The 19,711-nt window shown below is 41.0% G+C and overlaps 1 protein-coding gene across 1 annotated transcript; it reads right to left on the bottom strand.

Annotated features, from left to right (window-relative positions):
- Positions 1-5,414: 5,414 nt before the first annotated feature.
- ankk1 (ankyrin repeat and kinase domain containing 1) lies at positions 5,415-16,665 on the bottom strand. The gene is made up of 9 exons (XM_086036276.1): positions 16,295-16,665; positions 15,878-16,160; positions 14,688-14,839; positions 14,455-14,504; positions 13,935-14,090; positions 12,164-12,288; positions 10,968-11,001; positions 10,366-10,606; positions 5,415-7,535 (listed from the first exon to the last, which is right to left on the bottom strand). The coding sequence occupies exons 1-9, from the start codon at positions 16,477-16,479 to the stop codon at positions 6,500-6,502; spliced, it is 2,262 nt and encodes a 753-aa protein (XP_085892402.1). The 5' UTR covers positions 16,480-16,665; the 3' UTR covers positions 5,415-6,499.
- Between the last annotated feature and the right edge of the window lie 3,046 nt (positions 16,666-19,711).

The raw sequence follows: 19,711 nt of genomic DNA on the forward strand, positions 1-19,711 counted from the left end.
ACATTTAATTGAGTAAGTTTTGGGAAATTTTGGACTTCTAGGAGTAGTTTTAATTCACAATACTTTTTACTTTTACTTGAGTAGATTTGTGAAGAAGAAACTGTACTCTTACTTCCCTACATTAGGCTACCCGTTACTTAAATCCCCTCCGCGTACGTACGCGTCTCTCTCTCTCTCTCTCTCTCTCTCTCTCTCTCTCTGTCTCTCTCTCTCTCTCTCTCTCCCTCTCTCTCTCGCTCTCTCGCTCCCTCTCTCTGGTTTATTTTGTCAGAGACCTGCGCCAGGCTCTACCATGTGACTGTGTTTCACCAATCAAACGTAGCCGTAAGGCCGTATAGCCCTGCATGTCTCGTCACGTGATCATATTCAACTTCAGTTGCGGGAAAGAGTTGGTTTAGGATGAAACGGATCGAAAATGTCACGCAGCAATGCCGACTATGCACACACAGAAGAGGAGGTTATTTGGGTAAAATGTTTGTTTTTGTGTGTTTTGTCACACAGGCACAGACTGAAACACACTCACACGCACCCCATACCCCGAAACACACACAATTCATTTTATTGATTGGATGGACTTTCATTTGCATGAAGATGATTATTAAGTATTTTCATCTGATTGAATGATTGTTTTGAAAGAAATATTTAAATGAGACGTTGCTACAGTTACTCAGTAGCATAATTGAGTAGTTTTTTCACCAAACCCTTTTGTACTTTTACTCAAGTAATTGTTTGGATGACTACTTTTTACTTCTACTTGAGTCATATTATTCTGAAGTAACAGTACTTTTAGTTGAGTCCAATTTTTGGCTACTCTATCCACCTCTGCTGTAAATCTGAGGTAAGTATGAGTATGGTCCATCACTTTCATGAATATATTTTAGAAGTTTAAAAATAAAAAAGAGTATTACCTAAATTTGAGAGTTCAAGATCAAACGGGACCCAAAAATAAAGCCATGCCTACTGACAGACAGCCTATCATGACATCGTTCAATGTTGCATTTCTTAACCGTACAAAACTAAACAACTCAGATGAAAAACCTGTCGAAAATAAAGGTTTTCAGGGAGTCGAGCCTAAAGAAATGGCTCTCGAAAAAGCCTACTGATTCCTACCTAAATTCTCAACGCTACATCTGGAATTCAAGTTTATTAAGCAACATCAAACTGACTTATATCCATGATACTTTCCAACTTTTAACACGGCCCTTGTCTGCATCCTCTATTTCTGATAGTTGGGTCCAGAGATGGGCATTGTTTGCGTTATAACACAATTGCAAAATTTCACAATGATTCAATATATTGCAAAATATTGCTTTGCGTTATAACGCAATCTTAAATATTCTCGTGATGTCCCCTGGCGGCTCTTTAGTCTAGTGATTATCGGTGGTTGTTTTGGCAGGTAAATGCTATCTTGGTTGACATTCAAAAAATCACGATATTCCCAGCCAGTGGATATGAATCGGAAATTAGGCAGCAAATGGGCTTTAAATAATGTTTCAGAATTATGAAACCTATGCCGTTAGCTTCTCTCGAACGGCGTCATGCACGCTATATTCTATTTTTGGGGGTGCGGGGAATGATGACATGTAAGGACATAAGCACTTTAAAAGGACGAGGACAGACGAGGTGACATGATTCTTTTATGGATAAGGAGAGAGGACAGACAAAATAGGGTAAAGTGCGTATCTATTAAATGCACAGAATATTATTCTATGAAAAAGATAAGCTTTGTTTCCCCTTAACCGTAGGAAATACATTTTATGTAGTTACTCCATTATAACTTGCCCCTGAGGGCAAGCATAACTACATTGTGGCTCATGATGAAAAGCAGTTTGTGAATGCCCTCTATTTTCAAGAAAAGGGCAAAAAATAGCAAAAATCTATTTATAATTGACGTCCATTATAATTGTATTGAAAAAAGATTTTTTTTATTGATTTTTTTTTAAACCAATATAATCCTTGAAATAGCAATGATATACGGCCAATACGGTTGACTCCCCAAAAAGGAAATAAATGTGCTTTCATCTTAGTGTAAGGATACTATACACTCGATCAAATGTTATGATTGCCAATCAACTGAGGTTACTTTTTGTTTTTTGTTTTTTCCAGAGAATTGTTTCTGCAAAGTGAAGTGATAAAGCAGTTGTGGAAAAACCGTGCACACCAAAATAACTGTGAAATGGAATTTTGCATTGAAGCACAACACGTCAGTCATTCATTTGCAAATTAAAGCCATAAAGTCTTCTCTATTCATGTAGTCATTTGAAGCTGGCTGGCTCACGAGCCTTCATCCCTACATTTGAGTCTCTAGTGGCTGCTTAAGTATTAAAAAAAAAAAAATGAACATGTGGGTCAACACAGCTCAAGACTTCATGCATTTCATTTCAATTTAATAAGGTGTCACTGTGGTAAAAAGAGTGGCACGCATGCGGGGATGCGCTTTTCTCTGTCTGCAGGGACAGACTTAATCATTGGAGTTATCTTGCAGCACTACTTTTTACCTTGTCAGAATCCATCTGTGGACTCCTAATGATAAATTTCTGTAAAAAGATTCAAAGTGGTGCAAATGGCGACCCAGGACATAATTATTAATAATTCTGACGTAATATAGTTCACGTGAAAATTAGGTTTAAAACTAAACAAAAAGAACAAGGGAAGGAGGAGTGAGTGGAGGCCACTAACAGAGAGCTGGGCATTTTACTAAAATTTCCCGGTCCATTTATGGCCTTCTGACTGCAGAAGTCTGACTGTGTACGCTTCCTCCGTCCATCTATATGCCTTTTTGTCCGGCTGGACCAAATAGTAATTGCCTATAGGCAGGTCCGCCTATCATTTTGAACAGGCTTCCATTAGCGTTTCCGTCTACCAACTTGGACAAATTTCCACTAGCACCCCCACTGAACGATATGTGAAATGAAAAAAATGAACGTGGCACGGAAGCCTTGCCGCGGCCATTGAAACCTCACCGTGAAAATGGACGACAGACAATTACATGGACGGAAAAAATGTGCTTCCGACTATGCTTAGTCCGACTATTTGTTTAATTATACCGTCTATCGTTTATCGACTACAAAATGGGCGTCCGCCATAGGCAGACCGGTCTGTCACATAGGCGGGATACCTGGCTCTGGCCACTACTATTTGAAGATATTGAATACTGTACTGTCATTGTTCTGTTTCACGATTTTCAGTTTGTATTGCTGTTGCTCAGAGATCTAACTTTGCCCAATAAAGCAATACAATTCAATTTAATTCTGTTTTAATCTTATCCTTTGTAGATGTTCCAAATGGGTCAATTTGACTCACAACATAACAGGAAAGTTAAACAGGTTTTGACATTTGTTTCATTTTGAAATATTACCAATAATAACAATAATGAAGTATACTTATTTTTCTTACTAATATTTGAAAATGTAAAATGTTTAAAGAAGAGAAAAATGTCAATGGTGAGGTTTACAGCCTTAAAACACACAGTATATAATATTGCAAAAAACAAACGTTACTACTTCGCGGATTACATTTATCGCAGATTATTTTTTTAACGTAAACCCCACAATAAATGAATGATCACTGTATTGCAATTCTGCCTTTAATGTGTTTTATAATTTGAAACTTAATTAACTCATTTACAGTTGTGCTTTGAGTTTCTCTAGACTTCTCTGTATGGCAGTATTATTAGTCACTCTTTGCAGAGGTTAAAGAATATATGCCTGTGACTATTGATATGTTGTCTGTTTACATGTGTTGCAGCAACATCTGTTCAGACATCAGCTGCTTTAATGGTATCAACATCGCCGCATACTGAAGCGGCTGGACAAACTGGTCAGGAGGGCCGGCTCTGTCCTGGGCTGCTCCCTGGACTCTGTGGACTCGGTGGGGGACAGGAGGATGTTGGCCAAACTGTCATCAATGCTGGACAACCCGGACCACCCCCTCCAGGGCATCCTAACAGCACTCCACAGCTCCTTCAGTGACAGACTGTTACACCCTCGCTGTGCAAAGGAGAGATTCCGCCGTTCCCTCTTGCCTGCTGCTGTCAGACTCTTTAACAAGAACATTTTGTAGTCTCTACAAACTGGCGGACATTAGTGCAATTGTGCAGTCCTGCACCTGAGTTTATATCGTGCAATACCCAACATTCCCCACTACTGTTATATCATGCAATACTCAACATTCCCCACGACTGTTAGTCTAGTTTTATTTTTATCCAATGCTGTTCCTTACATTTCACTACAGCACTGCAGCACTGTCACTTACTTAGAGTATTTTTCCCTCTGTACTATGTACAGGCTAAAATGAGTGTTCCTCATACTTTTTATGTAGATGTATGTTGGTGTGTATATACATGTGTATATACACGTTACTGCGTATATTTACATAGGTTTGATCCTGAATGTTTGCCGTTGATGTTATACATTAATGGCTACATTATGCTGCCGTCCCTGTGTGACCTATATCTTTGCTGCTGTAACACTGAAAATTTCCCCACTGTGGGATCAATAAAGGCCTTCTTACTGTAGATGCTAATTGTCTGCCTATGGATTTTCTCATGACATGTTAGCATTGAGCTAGCAGAGGCTATGTGGTTGTTTTAAATCAGGGGTGCACACACTTTTTCAGCCTGAGAGCCACTTATGACATGACCGAGTCAAAATGATCTACCACCTACTAAAAATGCAAACTGCATTATTTATAAATATATTGAGAATTATTTTTAGATGTACCGTATATACTAGTGTACCTTGCATGACTGCATCAACCTATATTGCACAATACAACAAAAAATGTTTTTTGTTATTACCTTACTCTGATGACTTGCACTGAATGGAATCAGCCAGGGACGCATAGTCCGGACAGTAGCTGCTGATAGCCAGCGTCAAGCAGATTTGCAGCAACAATAATTCACCCATTCGCTGGCAATGGCAAATGGCAAAAAAGTTGACTTGTTTATATGTGCCGAATGGAGCGAATGGGCGTATTTTTGGTGCTTTGCTCCGTGTCCCACCGCTCCAAACGCATCATTCGCTCCAAAAGCATCATTCGCGCCACGCAACCGTGCCCGCCCATGCGAACTACATTGACTCCAATTGAAACGCACCGCCAGAAACGCTCCGAACGCAGTTGGTGTGAACATAGCAATACAGTAGTGAGGACGGATGATGGGCTGGCGGTCTCATCCCACAATGCCTTTGCGATCGACCGGTCGATCGCGATTGACGTAATGGGCACCCCTGTTTTAAATACATGGCATTTTTGACCACCAGTAAATCATTTCATCAATGAATAGTTTGTTTATTTATAGAAATATAATGTATCATATTTGTTCAAAAGTTATTTAAATGATATATGTGGTGGAGCAAGAGCAATATGACTTTCTGTTGATAGAGCAAAGGTTCATATGAGTCGAAGCAAGCAGATTGGTACATTGTGTGCTTTTCGTCTTGCATTTATTGGGAGAAATGTTCTCAACAGCAAACAAATGTGAGCTGGAAAGTATAGCTGGATTTTACACTCCGTGAAAATAGATGACATTCCTTTTCCTAATTTACAGTCATGATCTTTCCTCGACAGATTTGCAAGAATGACAATCAACATGAACATCATTTTTAAATGGACATCACTTTGTCTTCCTCGTGGGGACCTGTCTGGGTGCTTCGGGAAGGCTTGACAGACTACCCTTGATCCCTGGGCGCAGGTTGGTGTCCTCTCGACTTTTCAGTCTAGCAGCAATTCCAGACACCCCTGATAACTAACTTGTAAGTGTGGCAGTGTTGGTTCACATGCACATCTCCCAAGAAAAATGCCCTTGGGATTTGCTGAATTTGCTTGGTGAGCGTGCTACTCTCTATGATGGGACGTCGGCCTTGTGATTACTTTACCTTCCTGGACTCTCATCTAATTTTCACTCAAGTTTGATAGAGGGGTGTTTGGCACTGCATCGCCAATCCCAACACATGCCAGGCTCACTACTCTTGTCCTGTCCTATCCAGGTCTAACCCGTCTTCTCTTATATGTGTGCTCGACGTAAATATGGGCGCATCTTCATTTTAAGTCTAGTTAAGTGTGTCTGTCAACTTGGTAGATCGTTGTACGCCTCGATAAGGATTCTGGCGTATTATATTGCACGCCCATGGCACATCTGGCAATTTGGTGACCAAAAGCAGACTAGATTTTATACCAGTTAAAAACAGGTCTAAGGCGTGGCACAGGTGGTATATTGCGATTTTGGTGATTACAGTAAAGTACAGAAAGTGGAAGGACGGATATTTTCCGTTCTTTTTGCTGTCCGTCTATCCTCTCTCAAGCTTCATTCCTTCTGACTGCATTTCCAATAAATATCCATTGCAATACAAATAACAACATACATATAAATATAACATACATAACAACATATCGCGGCACTTTCAGCATAATAAGGCACACAAATCGATCAATATTGCATGACTAAGCAGATGAAAGGACAGCTTAAAAAAAGAATAAAATATAAAATACAAAATAAAAGTCAATTCTCCAGTAACTGGACGATTTCACATTTTCCGTGCCTCTTTGCCATATCGACAGGTGTCGATCCGGAGGAGTCTTGCAGAGTTCTGTCTGCGCCGTTGAGCAGTAGCGCCTTCACAATGGGCACGTTGCCGTGCTGGGCAGCAATGTGTAAAGGTGTAGCTTTTTCTGCGTTCGCAGCATTCACATCTGCATGATGACAAATCAAGTGCAGGACACTGGGGAAACTGAGACTGGCACAGGCGACGTGTAACGGCGTCCACCGTTCACTGTCCTCTGTCACATTCGGGTCGGCTTGGGCGGCCAGGAGCTTGGCCACCATTTCGGTCTCGCTCTGGTGGCAGGCCAGGTGTAGCGGAGTCCAATTTTTCTCACCAGGAGCATTGACGCTCGCACCCAGATGTTTCAGTTCCTCCATGGTGGTTTCATGCCGCTTTATGACAGCCAGGTGCATGGCAGTCCAGCCCTGGTGGGTCTTGACATCCGGGCTGGCCCCGTTCCTCAGCAGTTGCCTGCATATGCCTTTATGGCCATTGAGAGCCGCCAGGTGAAGCGGAGTGTGTCCTCTTTTGTCCGCACTATCAACCACAGCCCCGTCCTTCACCAACTGCCGTACTATTCTATTATGGCCTGCCTCGGCGGACAAGTGAAGAGGAGTGGACAGGGAGCTGTCAGTAGCGTTGAGATCGGCTCCCTGGGAGAGGAGCAGTTTGGTTATATTAATGTGACCGTAAGTGGCAGCCAGGTGAAGCGGTGTCCTCTGCTGCACGTACTCCCGCTCCCCGATCGCCTTGACGGACAGCCGCGTCAGCAGCAGGCGGACGACAGTTTCGTGGCCATTCTGGCAGGCCAAGTGCAGGGGCATCCATCCAGACTTTTCACGGGGATCTGCCACCGCCTTGTTGTCCAACAGCAGGCGGACAGCCCTGTCATCACCGTTCTGTGCTGCGAAATGAATTCCTGTCCACTCGTCATCATCCCCCTGCGTGGGATCGGCTCCATGCTCCAGCAGCAAAGAGATGATATCGTGAAGCCTGCAGAAATTAGTCTTCCGTGAGCTCAAGCGACATTTTAGACCAGTGTTAAAAGTTAATTAAATTTCACAATGCAATCAAAACAAAAGTAGAAGTAAATGTCCTGTGACGACAATGTTGCTAAGCCCAGTGGTACAAATACCCCAAAAGATCCGGATCAACAAATGAAACGTGACCAACATTTGTAAAGACATGAGTTTTTTCAGTTGTCAGCACAGTTACTGAGTGGTTGGTATGTTGACACAGGACTTTGCGTGGCAATTGTACGGATTGAGTATGCAGGTTGAGTCCAGAACCTATTTGGATCTGCTCATACCACACCCTGACCCACACAAACAGGATCCAAAACTCAACCGGAAACCGAGAATTGACTTATACATTTCCTGGATTGATAAGAATTGGTATATTAGCAGCCTCTTTCAACACGCTGTTCATATTTCGACACCGTGAGACCAAGACGACACTTAACATTCCAAAATGTTCGGTCCATTGAAGACTAACTCGTCCATATGTCTGAATGTGAGTATTAATGATCTATCCGGTAGGGCTGCTCTATTAAGCGATGTTGAACCGTAACCGAATTTTCTGGATAAAACGATTTTAACAAGGTTCAAATCGGTATGTTTGAGTTTTATTTTGGGTGTATCTAAACCACCGTAGTTTCCTCTATTTTTTTCTGCTTCCTCCCATAAGCGCGCAGTCCGAAACAACAACATCCATGTCTTCCGGCGATTCTGCTACATTTGCTCAGGCAAGTGAGTATTTAGTTAATAAATCGGGCAAAAATGGAATGTAGTGTGTGCCCTGCATGCACAATAAAACTGGTGAGTAAGTAACTCAACGTCTGAAAGGCATCCCTATTCTTCTCCTCTACAACGGACCTCTGGTCCAGCCGGACTATGCATCCGTACTTAAGCTTGACAGTGCATTGTATTATTGAGTGACAGTTTTGCACTAATCATTGATTTATGTTTAAGTAAGACCAGAGAGAAAGGTGAAGCCACCTTGAGCCTGGCTGCCTACCTACCTCACCTGACTGACTGACTGACTGACTTGATTGACTGACTAGCTGGTTGGCAAAATGACTTGCTGACAGACTGTTTGGTTTACAGACTGACTGACTACCTTCTCTCATGATTGATTTCATTTCAGATGGTATATGCACTTTCTTCTTTCATTATTGGTTTAATTAAGAACAGATCGGAAGTCTATTGTGTACGTAAAATGCTGTTAATCCCAAAGTATAGTTCTGTGTGTATTAAGTTAAATTGACTGGCATTTTGAGTCCAAAGAAAGAAAAAATAATTTAAATAAAAAAACACACTGAAACTACTTCATTTTTCATTATTTTCTATTCTACAAAGAAATCGTAATCGTTATCGGAAAATCAGGTTTGAGAGAAAATAATCGGGATTTTCTTGTTAGGAAAAGTCAAACAGCCCTACTGTCTGGCCCAGTGACTGACTGGCTACCAGTCTGGGTTGTACCCAACCTATCTCCCAAAGTCAGCCGGAAAATGTTCCAACTCATCCATGACAATTGGTGTGGAAAAGTAAGGCTATCTAATCCACTTCCTTCACTCACTTCACTCACTTCAGTCACTTTCTTAGGCGTCATGCGAAGGCCGTCACAGACAAGGAAACAAAACAACAATAACATCTGATCAAAGATTCAGTAACCTTAGGGTCTCAACCGAATAAACGACTAGTCGACACATCGACTTATAACTAGATCAATTATAACTAGAAGTCGATCAATCGGCAATTAGAATTTAGTCTTGCAAAAATACACAAAATGCAACTGCGCGTTTACAACAATATACAGTATTATTGCAAAGTAGCCCTTCCCTTGTTTTTTTTAATACAATTATGTATTGTAGTGAGTACCAACCCTGGAGTTGCTTTCAATGCGTACAATTTCCAACTCTCTGCGAGGCAATGAAGGTGTCTGAATGTGATTGGATGAGCGAATGTCTGAATTTGATTGGATCAATGAGTCGGGGGTGGAGCCAGTGCAAAAGAAGAAGAAAGGGAGAGCAAGTGAGCGAGTTTGGGTTTGTAGGCAAAAGAGCATGCAGTGAGTCGACAACTGAAAATATCGATGATCTCATTAATTAGTGAAAGTCGAGTCGAATATCATTACTTTAAGCCTTGACTACAAAAAATGCAAAGTCATTCAACCCCTGACCTCAATGACTACTGCAAACACCAAACTGGTTTGTCAATTGTTTTCAATTAATTTCATTGCTCTTATTTTAGTATTAATGTATATTAATCACAATTTGCTGGGGATCCAATCAGTGCGTGCTTTGTTCCTCTCAAACCCGTTCCAAAGCACCCACAAATTGCCTTTATTCAAACTCATCTCAGTAGTATGAGGTGTGAATGTGAATGTGAAGGCTTGCCTGTGCCTCCAGTATATAAGTCTGGTCCTACCTGACTGCACACCTCATGTCGTCTGTTAACAGACTCTTAAAGCCAATTTCCCTAAGTAACCTCAATTACTTACAAAAAATCCCCTGCAACCGCATGTGTAGTTGAGTAGCCGCCACAACAGATTTACTATAATTATTTTTCAGACTTGGCATCCATTCAAGTTGGAATTTCTGCATCGCGTTGAATAAAATTGCGAAACAGCTACACCTGTGAGAAAGCAGCATGCAATTCAGAACAAGCTTGTCTTCTTTAAAAGGTTAAAGGTGATTTGTATTTTTTTCTGAAATTTTGTGATTTCCTCACAGACTTGACTGCTGACCTTTTCCAAACAGTTTTATTCTTTAACCAACCAATCCCAAATGTTACAGTGTGTACAAATGTGTCTCAGTACAGACCTGTTGAGGACAGCCACGATCAAGGGTGTGTACCCTTTGGCCATGACACAGTTGACTTCAGCGCCCAGACTCAGGACGTGCTGCACGCTCTTTGCATCCCCGCTGGCCACCGTGTAGTGCAGGAGACTCTTTTTACCGTTAAACTGTGTGCTAACGTGCTCCCGTTTCACAGACGATCGGAAACTGCCAAAATCCTTCTTAAAGAGGAGCGAGAGCACGTTGTCCTTGCTGGATTGTTCTTCTGTCAAATGAGAGCAAAGGACATGATGGTTACAGGATTGTGATGTCCTTCAACTCAAGTTGTCCTGGTATGTAGTACACTACATACTCCCTTCCAATGAGCCAAACTTTCAGAGTGTAGTGACAAGTGGAATGTTTCACTGGGTGTACCTAAGCATTCTATTACCGGGTCGAGGTCACCGACATGAGGCTCAATAAGATTACTTGCGAATCTTTTCCATGACACGTGGAATAAAGGCTTCTTTTATTCTCTTCCACACACTGATTGTTGACTCTGCTGTGCAGTAATATTAACAATGTGACACACTTTTTAAAGAGCAGCCCTCCTGGCTGAGGATCCCTCATGCTCATTTTGTGTTTACCTGCAGTAAGGTCAGGCAACTGAGGTGAAGATATCTAAGAGGGAAATGAGAAAGAAAAGAAAACATAAAAAAACAACATTTTTCCTGTGCTTTTGCATCTTGGCTACTCATTAAGAGAATGCCACACACCCACACACGCACACACCCGCACTCACACACACACAATACTATGCTGGTAGTTGGATGGCCCTTGATGTCTCTATTGCAGTCAATATTTGGCTGATTATGGCTCCACAATTCCTAACCATTCCTCCTCAAACCTTTATTATACCATTATTCTATCCAATGCTATCTCTGGAGGAACACTGATGTGCAGAAATAAGACAGCATCTGGGCCCAGTTGTTCAAAGGTAGTATGAATGGATTTTGGCTAATGAATTGGATCAATTCTTGAAAATGTATTGTTTAAACCCAATTACGGATTTTTTAAATTGAATTAGATCATGTTTAGATCAATCTTGTTTTTAATATGGATTAAACCCTACATTTGTCTTTTCATTTGTTTTTAGAAGGATTATTCTGATCCCAGCAGTTTTGTGGATTTCAGGAAAAAAATGTAATTGAAATTAAATTTTATATGTCAAATAAATAACATTTATCATCTAGTAAATAACCATTTATTGATTGATTGATTTTTTTCCAATTTTTTGTTGCAGAGTTCAACGTTCCCATCCAAGGCAATGCATGGACATTGAAACAAAGTCATGGCATGTCAAAATATGTTCTATCAATATATAACATTTGAAAAAGTTGCTTTTCTTGCCGTCCCCACTGATGAAATGTGCAAAAGGCACGCAGCTCAAAAGGGGCGCCTCATAGCTACCTATTCATACCTGTGGGCTCGAGTGTCGACAGCTGTAACAGTTAGCATACTTCAATTTCTAAGTATGGATACCAGCAAATAAGGGGAGCCATAATCCATGAGTACAAAGGAAAATCAGCTTTCGAAGGTTCAATTTGGGGGGCCGTATAATATTTGAGTGTGCATTATTCTCGAGAAATTACAGTAAATCAATTTGTGAGTAAATTAAGACTAGATTATCATGATTTCAATCTTGATTCTTTTTGTCACATTTTAGTTTGGTGCTATAAGGTTTTTGTAATGTAAAATAGGTGCCTATGCTCAATAAAGTTTGGAAAGACTGCATTAGACAGTGTGACCTGTGATGTGTTTATACTTATCAAACTGAATTAACTTCATAGTTGGGGAAAAATGGGCGTTGAGGTTCCAAACTGTGTCCATTTTCTCTGCTGTTGTGATAATCGATTGGTCCAGGGATCTTCAAGACTTCACTTAGGGCCTCAGTTATCTTCACAGTTTCTGCAACAACACAACAGCAGTCAAGGACCGGCATGAATTTGCCTAATCAAACCAGATTATTCATTTGCAAGTGACTTGAAACCCCAGTGGAATCTCATAGTCACTGTCGCAATATTATGGAATATACCTTCACGCATGACTTGTAGGTTAATACTCTCATAGAGACTCCATCTATGTTATTAGCTACTGGTCATGAATAAACATAAATTCATTAGGCGGAAGACCTTGTTTGAGCAAAGTTGGGTCAGATGTATCGTCTGATCCCTTTAAAAGAACTGTTTCATTCATGCTTAACATGCATGGACAAAAAAACAACAACTCTGCTTTGGAAAAAAGCAATTTAACACATGACACATCACTGTTGATGGAGACAAGTGTATGTTATTAGGGCATCCCAGAGTCTTTTGTCACAGCTTGGAAACAGACTGCTGGTAGTACAAATACATTTTACAGGTGGCTTGCATAGATCTGTAAAATGATTTTCAAATGCCATGCGTGGATACAGAAAAAATGATTTTTATAAATTTGAGAATTAATTTGATATTGCAAAATTTGTATTAAAAGCGTTGTAAAGTTGGAAAAAACATCTTAAACATTTGACTCACCACAAACAAGAGCTGCTAACATGCCTGCCAAATTTTAATGAATAGAAATAATAATGTGAAAGCTGGATTCAAAATTATGAAAATTTCAGACTTTCTCTCAGCTCTCAGACGCTGTGGACATGTCCACTGAATAAGATGGAAACACATGCTTCTCAACTCTTTCGTGGCACTCAAACAGTATGTTCTCATAGTACAGTATGTGCTCAAATGTCTGTCAGCAGGGACAGTATGTATAGTTCACAGTTCAGAGGTTGTGAGTTCAATTCTGGCCCCGGCCTTCCTGTGTGGAGTTGACATGTTCTCCCCATGCCTGCCCATATATGTATATATATCCATAAGCCATTTTTATTTGAAATACATAACGGTCTCGTTGGAGTCCATGCAGGACATTGCTGCACACAAAGTATGTTTGTAAGGAACTGCAAGAAGATCTCCATTTGTGGGTTATGTTAAGTTGGCTTCTGTGAAGTGGGCACTTGGAGACCTCCTTCAACCCCCGATCGTGTCTCTGTGTGTGATAGCTCCTCAACACACACACACAAACACACACTCCAGTTGTACTACTACTAATAATAATGCATTAAATGGATTCATATTTATGATTGAAATATGACGACATCCACCACACATTGAGTGCAGAATCTGTCTGCCTGCATCTGGATCAAATCCACCAAAGTCGCGTTACACCACCTGCGCCACAACTTAGACCTTGTTTCACCTGGTCTAAAGTCTTGTGTCATTTATGTTACCAATTTATCAGGAATGTAATAGAAAACGCCCTTGGTCGACCGGAACGCCCAGCAAAGCGTAATCCGGTCTGCCAAATTCCCAAACATTGTAAACTAGACTGGCTCCGGTATGAAAGTGAAGATGCTGTAGTTTTCACACCGCGCGCACAAGTGCCTGTCTACCAAAATAGCGCCCAGTGGGTGTGCTTCAGGACTGGCGTATTATTGAAATACAAATACGTGTGTCAATGGACAGGTTGGTGTTTGTGTGTGTGCGGGGGGGGGGGGGGGGGTGTGGTGCTATAATTTGTACCTGAAAATGGTGGCCTCTTGTTTTGTTCCTGATCCCAACACTGCTTCATGATGCTGATCATTTGATCACACTCACGTGGCCTCTGCTCAGGTATGATCTCCACGCAGGGTCTCCCGCCATGTGACACATTTAAGAGCACGGTGGTCATGCTGCACCCTGCATCCACATATTAGAGCCAAGAGGGTGCAAAAGTAATTGGTCATGCATATCCACACTAACATAAAACTCGCGAGAATACATTTGTGTCACAGGTGAAGGCAGCACCATTTCAAAATGAGATTATATGTTGCCTTTTTGGCAGAGAATCCAATTTACATGGTCTTTACGAGAGATGCCTTTTAGAAAAATAAGCAATGTATATGCAATGAAATGCACTGACTGTGTAAATGGTTAGGCGGTGCTCAAATACATGGTGGGGGGACAATAACATTAAGGCACAGTCTACTTGTTATTGCTATATTGTTTGAAATGATAAAAATGGGTGAATATTTTTTTCACAATGTGCCGTTTGAATTCCTACCTGTATAAGGTTTCTGTTGAGTCAGAATCTCCCAGATTACGATTCCAAAGCTGTAGATGAAAGTGAGAGAAAATGGAATTTTAAATTACCGCTTTCATCTGATTTGCGTGTAGTGCAAACCAAATCCCACATGAGATTAAGTAGGATATATCGCAGCGATATATGAAATTACTTCCAGTATGTAAAAGAGTACTGGGTGAATCAGACATGATTGTGTGTGATTTGCAAATCACCTATAAACATCGAAGGAAAGTCCAGGAGGATCGCAGGACTGAGAGAAGATCTCAGGAGGAATGTAGCTTATGTTCCCTCTTGCTGTCAGATGTTCCATGAACAATTTCTGGTTTGTCCCTTCTTCCCAGTGGATTAAACCAAAGTCTGAAATCTAAACATACATCAAAACTGAAAACCTATTGAATAACGCAAAAGTTTGGCAATAAAACGCAATAAAATTGCATTATATAGCAATCTTAAACATTCTCGTTATGTCCCCTGGCGGGCTGCGGTCAGTACCAGAATGTAAGGACGGAAGCGCTTTAAAAAGGTGAGGACGGACGGGGTCGGATGATGATTTGAGATCCACAATACGTTCTTCCATCGTCTCTTTACATTTACCTTTTGATGGGCAGTGCGTGCTGCCGGCTTTGGGACAATTTTCATGAAAGAGGTGCGGCAGCCACACGGGGACAGGTGGGATTTTGGTGAACCGGGGATCTTACTTCATGGTCAGAAAAATAGCCACCAAAATAACTCATCTTTCAAAAGAACTTTGGTCGACATTGTGCTAAATGTAATATATCATCACCTATATGCCTATAGTTAACTATGGAAATCTTAAAACAGCATGATACATCACCTATAAATATATCGACATACATATCAAATCGTCTTTTACTGGAGAAATATAACCAGAACTGGGCATTTTACAAAAAATCGCCGATCCGTTTATCGCCTTCCGTCTGCAACCGTGTTACCCTTCCACCGGAGGTCTATCCGCCTTTTTGTCAGGTCGAACCAAATAGTAATCGCCTATAGGCCAGTCCCCCAAGCACCCCCCCATGACCAACTTCCACTAGTAAGTTTTTTTTTGTTATTCCAGTCTATCGCCTACAAAATGGGCATCCGTCATAGGCGGATAGACGGACTGGTCTGTCACATAGGCGGAATGCTCGGCTCTGGAAATAACACATTTACAGTATTCTACTGACCGGTTCATTCATATTGTAAAATGACACAAGAAACAAGAAACTGATTGGATCATACCATCTCCAATTGTAATCCCACTGAATGGAATTGCTCTACTTTAAAATAACCCATCCTTGAATCATATTGCAGAGAAAGATGCACACTCTAACTCAACACCCATCAAGAATGAAGAGATCTCACTGAAAATGTAACGCTGTAACCTCAGCACGCCACTGACCTTGACATGGAGATGGTCATCTATCAGGATGTTGGATGCCTTCAGGTTCAGATGGAGTATCGGAGGTCGCAGGCTGTGGAGGAAATTCATGCCCATGGAGGCCTCATGAATGACTTGGAACTTCTTGGGCCACATCAGATTGTGACTATTTAGGAGATTGTTCAGTGATCCATTACTCATGTACTCCATTACAATGGCAGGCACATCATTGCACAGTCCATAGGTCGACACTAGGTACTTGAATTTTACTCTGGCTATGTTGGACGCATCCTCCATTAGTTTCCTGTAACAAAGCAATCATCTTCAAAGAGGGCATTGTGGCACAGCACAACTGTGCGAAATATGAAACGTGATAAAGAAAAATTAAAAAAAGACAACCTCTTTGCAACGTAACATTATTGTACTTTAGCCACCCACCTATAGGGGGTTTTCGTACCCACAGATGTGTCAAAGACTTTCAGGGCACAAAGTTCCCGCCACAGCTTGATCTTGACTTGGTAGACTTGGCCAAATTTGCTTTCTCCCACTTTAGTCCAGTCTGTCTCAAAGTCGTTCTTCTTAAAGCTCCTAAATTGTCCAGGGTACACGTCCGGACAATCCATGAGTGCTGTCCTCCACTTCACACAACCCCCCTAAAGGCACTCGCTCTCGAATCCCTACCATCAACAGGGTTTTTCCTCATAGTCCTGTCGATCTGCATCGCACGGGTACATATGGAACATGCACAACATAGATCCACAATCAAGTATGTGTCTAAAAGGCACGTCTAGTCAACTGTTGATTTCTGTGAGAAGCAGAGTCTTGAAAACCGGTTTGTGCTGAATGTTGCAAAGCCGGTTTCTGACTACTAACAACACTGCAGATCTACGTTTCTGTCTTGGGAAGTAGAAATGCATATTTCCACAAATGATTCATATTTGATGGTATTTAAAAGTGTTATGCTGTCACACCAACCTGTTTGGTACAACACTACTCTTACTACTGATTGTTTTGTTTCTATTCTAAAAGTCACAGAAAAAAAATATGACAACATTTTTATGCACTGCTTCCAGTACATGCATATGCGTTTAAGATTTTGTTTTTGGCAAATCAGAATTTAGCATCTGTGTTTTACGATTTCAATCTTGTCTGCCGAGGGCCTTCAGAATCAGTAGTGCTGGCCCATGTAACTTAAACCATATTAGCAACAAGAGTGCTTCTTTGACCAATCAGATTAGAAATGTGTATTCCTCAGACTTGACTCTTAATGATGTTAGGATTTTCCATCGTCTGGTTGGTCAGGGAAAAAATCTTCACAGGCACCTTAAATTAGCAAAACATGACTACAGTAATCTGCACTCATTAATACATGTGTAATATTTAACATCTCTGGTGAGCATGATGTACAGTATTAACCTATTGTGAGCATGTATGATGGTTTGGAAAGCTTTTTACACTCTAGTGATGTCCCAGACAAGGACATACTTGGCATGCAAAGGGATAAGGTATGTATTAAATGTTAGAAGTTAGGTAACAAAACAAAATTGCTATCCACCTTTTTCCTATGCCCAATACATGCCTTATCCCGAATTACACACACAAGACAGGCTAGACGTTGTCAGGTCAGTCGCTAGTGAAATCAGTCGTCAGACTATGCCTGTGAGTACAACTGCTGGGAATGCACATGAAAAGTTGTGCAGGCAGTTAATTAAGGTGTCTCCGTAGTAACGCAGAAGAGAACGGTGATCTTTCTTTTTAAAAGAACTCAATACAACACGTCAGTCGGTACTTGACCCGGTTAGGGACGATTACAGGGACGAATGAAAACCCACTGCCGTCCTTGCTTAGTCTGTCCTTTCTAAAAGGTTCTGGTCCTCTGTCCACAAAATGGGTGTCTGTCCAGGATGGACGGAAGGACTGTTCCGTGCCTGGGACGGAATGCCCATCTCTGATTTCTATGATTGCAGTGTGGTAGTGGTGGTATTAGTGGATACTGTAGAATTGTTTTAGAGCCCATGAAATAAGAACTTACGATTGAACTCTTTTATTATAAATCATTTTTCACAATTTTCCATTCTGATTTTATTCAATTTTTTGGTTTCATTATATAGAAGGGACAGCTCAGAGCCGATCCAACTCAGACTCAGGCTGTGGTTGATTGGCCATCTCCTACAACCCAGAAACAATTACAGTCGTTAAGGGGGGTTGGCCAATTTTTACAGATGATTAATTCGCAATTCTAGACAAAAGGCTGCGCCCCTGACAAGTAAAGTTCTGTTTAAATAGACCACCAGACATTTGAAAGTGTTGTTTACAAACCCTCCTGTGTTGACCCATCCTAAACCCGATTTTCAGTTTGAAAATTCAAGAAAAAAATTATTCAAAGCAACATTTAAAATCATTCAGGAGGCACGGTAGACTATTTTTTGCATATTTTACCCCTTTAAGTCTCTCTTAGGAATTTAGGCAAAACAATTTATTGGAGCCAATGTCTTTGTGCCAATTTCTCGCGGAGATCAATTGTACGCTGTGGATTTTCTGGGCACACAGCTGAATGATAACTACTCTTTTTTTAAAAGAGGTGAAAGCGAAAGTGGAGTTGAAAAGCTATCAAGCGTAGTGGGAGTCCTGCAAAGATATGTTCCTCTGTCACTAAACACTTGTGGTTTGACAGACCGGTTTCTCTAGTTTTATATATCACAGCGACACAGTACATTATTATTATACTGATTAGAGTTATCTGGAAGGCTTGAGTTGCTTTTACAGTAAGATCATCTATATCAGGGGTGCTCAATACGTCGATTGCAATCTACCAGTCCATCGCAAAGGTAGTATTGGTAGTTCGCATGACATTTGTAATGGCTGCCGTCTGTATTTTGAAATATGATGACTTTATTTTGAAAATGTCATACCAGAAGTTACGTTTTACAGAATCGCCGTACGCTTTACGCAGAGACTGATAAGCACTAGTAGTGGCATTCACCATGTTGCTTACTTTTTCCTCGTCATTCCTTGTTGTTTTGCCAAAGCCGAGTGAATATACAAAGTTAATATAACAAGTTGGTTGAAGCATCACATTTTTGACAGTAAGGATTATCTCTGGGTGAAGAGTGCCGTTGGTTGAAAGCAGGCCAATGTGGTCAGCACTATTTTGCATTGTCTATAGTGATTAGCTTTGACGCTAAGCAAAGCTATCTTTGTCATAAATATAATATGTTGTTTTAAGTTGTATGTCTGAACTTTTAGTTCTACAGTGTAGTTGGTGCTTTACGACGTTTTGCTGAGCAATAAACATCTGTAAAAAGAACTGGAGTCTCGCATCCAATCAATGGGCGTCATAACATTTAAAAAAAAAAGACATTCCTAGTTAATGATGTTGTGTTGTGTAACGTTGGTTAATGCGGTTATGCAAGGTACATCAACATACATTGTAAATAAAGAATCCTCAATATGTTTGAAAATAAATATGTTTTGCATTTTTGTAGTGGGTAGGACCTACCCAAATTTGCATCAAAATGCTTGGTTTAAAAAAACAAAAATACATTAAAATAAAAACATAAGATTCTGTACTTAGCATTAGTGTTGAGAGGTGGATCGAGAAGATGGAGAGGAGGGCGAAAAAGGTCAAGATCCTGCCACCATGCAGACTTGATCGAGACGCTCTGCGTATGCTCAACCGCAAGGAATACTGGCGCACAACCACAGCAAATACGCAAGCAGAGGTAAACAAGCTCGGAGACGCAGCACAAAAGCACACTTTTGGAGCGAGGAGGAAACCGGCACAATGGTCTCACACACACCATGCCCAGCTCTGCCTACCACCATCATAAAGATGCCACAATCAAGCCCATATGG

Source organism: Filicampus tigris, chromosome 7 (assembly GCF_054856515.1).
Source record: "Filicampus tigris isolate MCC_2025a chromosome 7, RoL_Ftig_1.0, whole genome shotgun sequence".
Classification (NCBI taxonomy): Eukaryota; Metazoa; Chordata; class Actinopteri; order Syngnathiformes; family Syngnathidae; genus Filicampus; species Filicampus tigris.